The sequence below is a fragment of the Lytechinus variegatus genome, chromosome 2, assembly GCF_018143015.1.
Source record: "Lytechinus variegatus isolate NC3 chromosome 2, Lvar_3.0, whole genome shotgun sequence".
Lineage (NCBI taxonomy): Eukaryota > Metazoa > Echinodermata > Echinoidea > Temnopleuroida > Toxopneustidae > Lytechinus > Lytechinus variegatus.
This window is the reverse complement of record NC_054741.1, coordinates 1,388,251-1,397,040: the sequence shown is the minus strand read 5'-3', so window position 1 is coordinate 1,397,040 and position 8,790 is coordinate 1,388,251. Positions and strand designations below refer to the sequence as shown.

The window sequence follows — 8,790 nt, the reverse complement described above, 5'->3', positions numbered from 1 at the left end:
AAAAGGTGATCATTATTTTAATCTAAATATTGAGATTTAATTACAAAATTTGTCAGCAAATGCACTAAGCATTGTATTATATCCCATTATGATAATATTGATTGGTAATTTGAATGAAATGTGTAAGGATAACATAATTATGGTTTACCTACCATGTATGGATATTTTAAAAAGTGGATAAAAACCTCTAGATTATCATAGACTGAAATAAGCTGGATTGGGTTAAAAGTATATGAGAACATTAGTATTTTTTAATTGATGGTTTTATCAAACTTTACACCATGATTTTTTACAAATTCTGTTGTGAATTCAGCCTGAAAGTTTACTATGCAATGGTCCATACCCAGGTCAATGACTATACTAAGTTTTTAAAATCGATTGTAAAATCATGCAAAAATGTTTAATCATAGATATTCATTTATTGTATCTAAATTATATCGCAGGGCTTTTATGTGTCTTTTAGAGATCTAAAATGAATTCACAACAATCTCAACTATGGAAAGCCAGCATTGTCATAAATAATCATCTCAAAGGCCTATACACTGCCAATAGGAGGCTTTGGAAAGCAAAGAGGAAGGAAGATTCTGATTAATATCTGATCTGTGATTGCTCAGTCCAAAATTTATTGGGCATGCATATATTGATAATTTAATCTTATCTGTGTCCCTTAACACTCGTCATAGCGCTTGATCATACAGATTGTTGTACCTTAAAAATCCATGTAATCTATAAAAAATCAACCCTATGGGCCAGTGTTCAGCTTCGTTTTATAGGATTCTGAAGCTACCAGTTTTTTGACTTGTGTAATTTTTGTAACTGAGAGTCCCTCTTGACAGTGCATTGGCCTTTAAAACAATGAATTATGTTGTCACTGGCTTTCCATAGTTACTGTTAATTTCAATTAATCATAAGGGCACATGGCAATACATTTGATCAACATGTGAAATGTTATTGTTACAGTGGAAGATTCATCAACACATTCAATAAATCCAAAATTCCAATAGATTCTATTCTTACTGACACTTCATTAAATGGCAATAAATTACTCATTTAACCTTAATCAAAAATTCATAATAACTTAAACTCAAGTCCTACAAAAGGAGAATACTGTATGACAATAAATTATATTTTTACCCAAAGTACAGCATAATTTAATACATCATCGTGTTCATATCCTGTGATGACTGCAGAATGGTAACCTAGACTTGTGTAAGTTTTTGCAGTATCTTGAAATTCTATCTCACTCAAGGTGGCCTGGAAGTGCCACGTGTGGAGTCCTTCATCCAGAAATATGGCTGAAAAGAATAGTGTCCCTTCATGATGATAGGAGTCTAAGTAGTGTAAAGTTCTATCTAGAAGAGCATTGGACCTCACCACACCATCTAGTTGGTGAAGGGTGAGGTTGGTATATGAGTTCCAGTTGGTACTATCCCGCTTCTCAAAAATAAAACTCACCAGTGGTGTCCCGTGTCTTGAGGAAACACTCTGCACCACGGGCAGGTATCCTTGTTCCTTGTGCTTGTCTAAACTGTGTAAGTAATGCTCGTAGGATTTGTGGAAACCTGAAAGTAATGTCCTATCTGTTGTTGATGTGAAAATAGCTGCTTGCATGATGTGTCCTTGATGGTGACTACTGCTGTAACTGTTGATGAATGACATCTGCAATCCCTGAGAAGAAAATTCATCAGCCTTTGATTTTAATTCTGTTATTAGTAAATCGGACACAACTGCAGTTTTATCGCCGATTTCCTGACGGGTGGACACCACACCCATAAATGTTTCACCATTAAAATTGTATGAATTGATCCATGTCGGATAAAAGCTGGTCCTTGATAAAGCATTGAGATATATTGGAAACTGATTCTCTGATATTCTAGCCTGCAACAGAACTGCTTGAGGATCGTTTGCCGTGTCCAATGTGGATAGACCACAGTCATCTAAGAACATATTCCTGAATGGCCAGTTGATGGAAGAGAATATTTCATTGAACAGCCTCAGGTTTTTCCTGTTATTTGAGGACATGATGAGTACCCAGCTCATTGACTCTACATCCATGTCCTTCGGTTTGGTTTGAGCCAATGGTGTTGCCTGGTTAAAGATAATGATCTCATTGTCGTGAGGATCTGCCACCTGCCACCACGACCCTGTATTAGATACCCTCACTCCCATACCTGGCCATGTCTCCTGGTGCTCAAACATGGGAGATGATGGAGGAGTCAGCAGATATTGATAAGTACGTCTAGTCAACAACGTTCCATCTGCCAAACCTGTTGTGAATCTCATGATGTCAAAGACAGTAGAATACCATCCCAAGGAAGAATTTATAAGTGAGTATGAAGGACTTTTGGCATTGGAGTAACCCATGAAAGGTATTTCTCCATCTGGAAATGCAATACTGTAGATATTTTCTTCAGGTTCAGATTCGCCAAAAGGCATCAATCTTGTCTGCCACATTCCCAAAGGTTCCAAGACATGCTTTGTTACATAGTCCTCATAACTCATCCATGAGACCTCTGCAACAATCTGGCCCAAGATGCAGTATCCTAGGTTAGAGTATTCATAGGTTGTACCAGGTGCATGGTCAAGTTTTCTTCCCATCATGAACTGGGTGATATCCTTCTGCGTAAGTTCTCTAAACAGCTTCATCTCTTTGCTGATATTGAGGACATTGTGCCCCCTGGCCAGATAGACCTCATTCATTAATGGGTCATATAGTGGAGGCTTCTGCTGACTCCATCCTGCTGTGTGGTGCAGGAGATGTTCCACAGTGATCTTGTCCAACCTGTGATCTGTTGATCCCTTCCATGGCTTCAAGGACTCTAGAAGACCTCCACCTCCAAAGACTCTGTCCTCAAGACTTAGTTTTCCATCCTGTACAAGCCTCAGGATGGCTACTGCAGTAATTGTCTTTGAGATACTTGATACTGGAAGCAATTTTGTTGGGTCCATGGATTCACCTTTGGTGGTTGTCCCATAGCCTTTGGCATACACCAACAGATTGCCCCTTGCCACTCCCAGAGCTGCACCTGTGTAGTGATTCTTTTCAAGGTAGCTTTCCATGTAATCATCAAGGTAACTCGTGCTTTCTATTGCTGTATAACCTGAAAGATATAAAGGTAGACAAATGTTTGTTAAAATGATTTATCTCATATATGTCTGTAGCATCTTTTAAAAAAATCTCCAGAAAAGAAAGTGATTACATTGGTTGATCAGATATACAGGAAACTTTTCTATGATCTTTATTTAGTTTCATGTAGAATTCATAGTACATGTTATTGCCTGAAATCGAAGTGATTTTGTATGCTTTTATTACCATATCTATAAAAATGCATGTACAGACTTTAAGGATGTACTGAACTACTGATGATACTTATGCCAATCCTGTTGGTTGAGTGGCCTTTGAATATTAACTCGAAAGGGCATCATGTCACAAGCGAATAATCTCCCCCTTGTAGTTCGCAATGAACTTCAGTTTCTACCCTTCATCTTGTCCCTGTAGACCCTTTTCCACCCATGGTGTGTCCTCTTTTATTTCCTGCCATTGATCAAGCTAGAGGAAACGTTGTATTTGGAGGAGTGATTGGTGTGGACAGAACCGGACAGCGTAGGTCAGGATGGGCCATCACTTGTGAGGATCATCCAGGGGTGGGACTTTGCTTCTCCTAGTTCATATTTGTATTTGTTTTATAAATAAGGCATTGTATGGTTCAAGAATATAAGAGGGTGATGACTATCTTCAAAGTTTTCCTGTTGAATAGGAATATATCTATTTGCTTTTAACCCCATTTGATCTTATTTTCTGGGAAAAGAAAGTCAAGTGTTGATAAGGAAATATAAGAACATACCTATTTCTTGGAAAGTTTTTAGTGGTTTGTTCCTATTTCTTGGCTGTCAGGGTTGGCAGGTATGGTGGTGTGGTTTAGTGGATGTTCTCAAGAATGTGAATGAATAGGTTTTTGGTTCAAATCTCTCTTCGAGGACAATAGTGGATAATTTTGGACAGTTCTTGTGATCATGGGTGTAGGGATTTGCTTCTGGTTCAATCCTGTCTTTAATTGCTGATAAATTAGATATATCGCATGGGTCAAGAATATCTGAAGGTGTTGTGTTTTGGAAACAAAAGATAGTTCAAACTAGTGCTCAGGCAAGCCGTGTTCATTTGCCCGACTACCCATGGGAGGTATACGCCGCTATGAACTGAAAATATACTATATGATATATATAATTATACTGGAATTTAGAAATTCCAGTATAATTAATTTACTTAATTTGTATTGCTTTGTCTTGTCTTAAATGCTTTATATAAATTATTTATTCAACTAGCTATAGGGGATCCACGCTCTACAAGCAATGCTTTTTTAGTGGATCCCCTCATTTCCATATACGCTTTTTTATACAAGTGTTTGTTATATAATTATGCTTAGTTAAAAATTATTTTGTATTCGTACTTTGATTTGTATTTGCATTCGATTTATATTTGTTTTGGAAATGAAATAAACTTCTTGAATCTTGAAAAATAATAAATTATTACTCTGTAATTCATCAGCTGCAAAAAAGTGTTTCCCCATAACTGGACATATTCAAGAGATGGTGGAGTATTGTCATGAAAGCACATTTGTTTCATTTCATGTAATACTAATGACAAGTACAGTTTCTGATATTAGATTGTACTTTATTTGACTTGATCAAATTAATTCAGATTTTAAGTTCAACGTTATAATGGACAGAAGTGAAGCCTTATTTTTTCTGCCATCTAATGCATTTCAAATGCATTTCAAATCTTGTTAATACAAGCTCTTTGATCAATAAGTTGAACTGACAACAAAGCTAGCACAAGTTCCAACACATTCCTCATTTGAAAATTAAGAATGTACATGTAAGAGGATTTTCTGAAAAACCTGGGCCTGCACCAGCGAACTGCAAATACTTGATCTATGCTTGTAAACATAATGTGACTCTGGCATGTCTAGGTCAATGCTTACAGCTTCCATTTATTGTTCACTGTGAAAATGTTAGGGCCCCATATCATCATACAACTCGAAAAACATTGACTCACAAAATCCATTGAATACCTTGTCTATGAGAGAAAGCAAATGATAACATTCAAGGCTTTTAAAGTCATGAATCACAAATCAGTCCGAAAGCAGAAAAACGATGCACAAGGTCCTGAAATCTCTTTCTTATCATTTTCTACTGAGCGTTCATTTATCACTTTCACACAAGGAAGCAGGGATTTGCGATTTGTCATCAGCCGTGGAGGAAAACGTTTTCGTAAGATGTGTCCCGGGCTTGTCGGCTTTCAAATTGGATGCACTTGATGGTATGCCATCACCAATTTCCTGGATTTTGTCTTTGGAGGACACAGGTTCCTCAGCTCAGTAAATGTTCCCCTTGGTGGCATATCGGGCCGGGTTCACTGATTGTGCTATTTCTGTGCCAGTGACTTATGCACTCGAGGTGAAGGTTTTTACTTGTCAGTTGTAGAAGCTGGTAAATAAAGACATTGAAAATCTTTATTTATTGAGCTTCAATGTGTTCCTCTTTGGTTTAAAAGCATGGCTACCAACAAGAAATTGACTTGAAAACATTTCAAAATGTTTATAAAGATTGTGATTTTCGCTGTTTTTTTCACGCCCCATCTCATCTGAATACTCTAATTTATGAAGTGCCTTATAGCTACTAGTTAAAAGCTAAATTTTTGCATTTTGGTGCAAGGCATACCCCAAGCTTTGTACAGAGTTCAAGAAAAATAATTCAGTCAAACCGCTGACCTTGCGAATCCTGCTATGATCATTCAAAGTCTGTCGTCATAAACCTCAATCGATATCCGCCCATCCCGATCCCTGCACAAAATCAAATTTTGCACCAACATTGGGGAATTTTTTGTTATTATTGATCAATCCTCTAAAAAAGCCATCTCACATTGATTTTTTTTTTATTCATTGTGCTCCACTAACTCAGAACCATTAAGTCATGAATCATGGTATCTTTGAAGCACCAGACTGGAAGTAATAAGACACGTTTCTAGGACATGGAGAAAGGAAGGGAAAAAAATCTTCGTTTGACATTGATTAGAAACCTCCTTTGCGTACCAGCACAGTTATTCTTATGAAAGGGATGCTGTATACAAATGTAAATTCATTTCAAGTTTTTGATTAATGGTTCACTATGACAACATTTTAATAAAAATTTTAGAAAAAAGATGGTTTCAAGTTGCTTTTGAATTCAACCTTTTCTACAGTGGGTCGTTTATATGGCTACTATATATGAAATATTGATGGTTTTGATCTGTAAGTAAGTTATGATATCTGAATAGGAATAATTTTGTTTTATCAATGTCTCTGTATTTTCAAGAATCAATTTGAACCAGTATGTGAGGTCTGAATAAAATATGCAATTTCCTTTGCTTAAAATGATAAAATAAATTTTCATTGCTTGCATCCTCGATTTGAAATGTAAGTTCTCCTGCACTTTCACATGCCCCCTTCTCTTTCCCCTGGATAAATGGCTACCTATCAATGAACAATTTTATAACAATTTTTATTTTGATGGGAAGAAATTGAAGCTATAGGAGTGGGATTGTTTCCATTGCTATATTCAATATGTATTACTTTTAAGGTGATACTTTGCTATTCTGCTATTCTCCTAAACTCATTAATATAAGTTGAAATTTTGAAGTCTCTGTATTTCATTTTGCAATAGTTTTTATTATTCTTATACATGTAAGCTAATTTGATTGCAATTTACATAAAATTGTGATTATCCTTTCAAGTCGGTAAAAAGCACTTTTGATTTTGGTTGTAAAAATTCAAAACCCTCTGTACAAATTCCGCTTGTCAGCTTTATGCTGCAATTGAATTTAATAAAATTATTACTATTACTATTGTAATTAATCAATTTCATAATGCAAAGTAATCATGTTGTATGCTGGGATGGAGGTCACTCCCCCCAAATGTTTAATTTAAATAAATCTGGTCAGTGTTCACCTTCCGTGCAGATCTTGAAAGCCTCTAGAGAATGCAAAACACATTAGCATCATATTCATGTCATCAAGGAGAGAGGCCACCTATTATAGATATTTTTTTTTTTAAATTAGATGAATCAGTGCTCATATACGCTGCCCAAGTTTAAAACAAGATGTGTGAAGAGGCATATTTTTAAAGCAATATTTCAGTTCAAATATGTTTCTCAAGAATGTTGAAATTTATTAATGATTTCACTCAGCAGCCTGAATCAAAATTCCATATGAGTAATCATAATCGCAAATCTTCATGAAACTGGGCCAACATGTCATCTTCTAAGGAACAAACTGGTCAGACCTGGTGCCCCATTTTACAAAGAGTTACAAGAGATTTGATTCAAATTTAATCCAGATTTATCTCAAAATGTGTGATTAAGGAATAAGAATTGAGGTCAATATTGATCCGAGTGCAATTTGAATCAATCGCAGCTCCCTGTGAAACATAACCTGGATGGAAATGCAGCACTTGACAGTGACACAGTTTTGCTGCGATGTTGAGATGGAATTTCTTGCATTAAATCCGTTTTAGAGAGATGGATGTTGACGGGAGTGCTTCTCATATTTAATGAAAGGCAGTGTGGATGTGTCATCTGAACTAGATTGAATGTTGCTGACAATTCTTTCCAATCAAGAGGCCATTTCTGGATATTGCGATTGAATTTGCGGATTTGTAGTTTCGTGACGTTAGCCTCCTCCCATATTGAAATCTTGTCGATGGGAGGCATCATTTTCTGCAGTTTCACGAGTGTTATTTCATTGCTTGGTGAGATAGAGAAGGGCGTCACTTCAATCTCCGATATTTTCATCCTTGATATGACTATGTCTGTATATTGTCAAAAGAAATCTGTAGTTAGGTCACTCAAGAACTCAAGAAACTTATTTTTTGATTGGCAAGTATGACATTTCTTATGGATGGCTTTGGGTTACATTTTATCTCGCATAGCTTAGTTTTAACCTTAAAAAGTACTAACAGTTTTCATCGTTTTCATCCCCAAAAGTGTGTCATCTCATAAGAAATTGCAATTTGATTTTAATTGTGAATGATGCAGTATCTCTTTGAATAAGAAATGTACTGCTCTTTCTCACTTCATCCTTATTTCCTATAATTCGGTCTTCTTTGCCCTTAGAAATGCAAGCTTATTTTTGTTTTACAGTCCCCTCTTTCCAAAATGCTTGTTTGGCTTCTTATGTGATTTATTTTTCATTCTTATTTTGGGAAACCAAGAAGGGGGAGAGGGTTTTTTTTTTGGAGGGGGGGGGGGTAGCCTGCTTTGATGAGGCTAAATAGCTAACTTTTAACAAACAAAGAAGCTGCAAGCCATCCAGAAAGGATGAAAGGATTCATTGAACATTTTAACAATTACTTCTTGAAAATGCCCCTCTTGTACCTTCACAAATTGTAAAGTAACATCACAACATAGGTTTGAAGGACTGAATTTGAGTTTGTTTGCATTTCTCAAGATCTAAATTCATCTTCAGTTGCTTTTAGAGAGCCCTCTTTTGTCATCTAACCCAATCTCCGGTTAGAAAAACACCTTCTTAAAAGCAATTCTAATGCCTTTGTAATGGAATAATTCATTGGTAGCTTGCCTTCAAAGCATCCAGACGATATCCTTTCCTTGTTATTATTCCTTTAGTAAATGTTTGTTTCTTGTGAAATATTAGATGGGATCTCATCAGCACTTTCTTGTCTATATGGTAATTGCTCTTCGTAAGTCACATTACATGTTTGTAGATCATCGGAAGCATACAGCGCTAAGAGGACCCAG

At 36.2% G+C, this 8,790-nt stretch overlaps 1 protein-coding gene across 1 annotated transcript; it reads right to left on the bottom strand.

The window, feature by feature from the left end:
- Positions 1–229: 229 nt before the first annotated feature.
- On the bottom strand, positions 230–3,127 carry LOC121407025. The gene has a single exon (XM_041597918.1). It carries the CDS (start codon positions 3,058–3,060, stop codon positions 1,123–1,125), a length of 1,938 nt encoding a protein of 645 aa, XP_041453852.1. The 5' UTR covers positions 3,061–3,127; the 3' UTR covers positions 230–1,122.
- Positions 3,128–8,790: the final 5,663 nt, after the last annotated feature.

Bases quoted from the DNA above. Each gene is read 5' to 3' on its own strand.
- LOC121407025 (XM_041597918.1), bottom strand. From the start codon at position 3,060: ATGGAAAGCTACCTTGAAAAGAATCACTACACAGGTGCAGCTCTGGGA.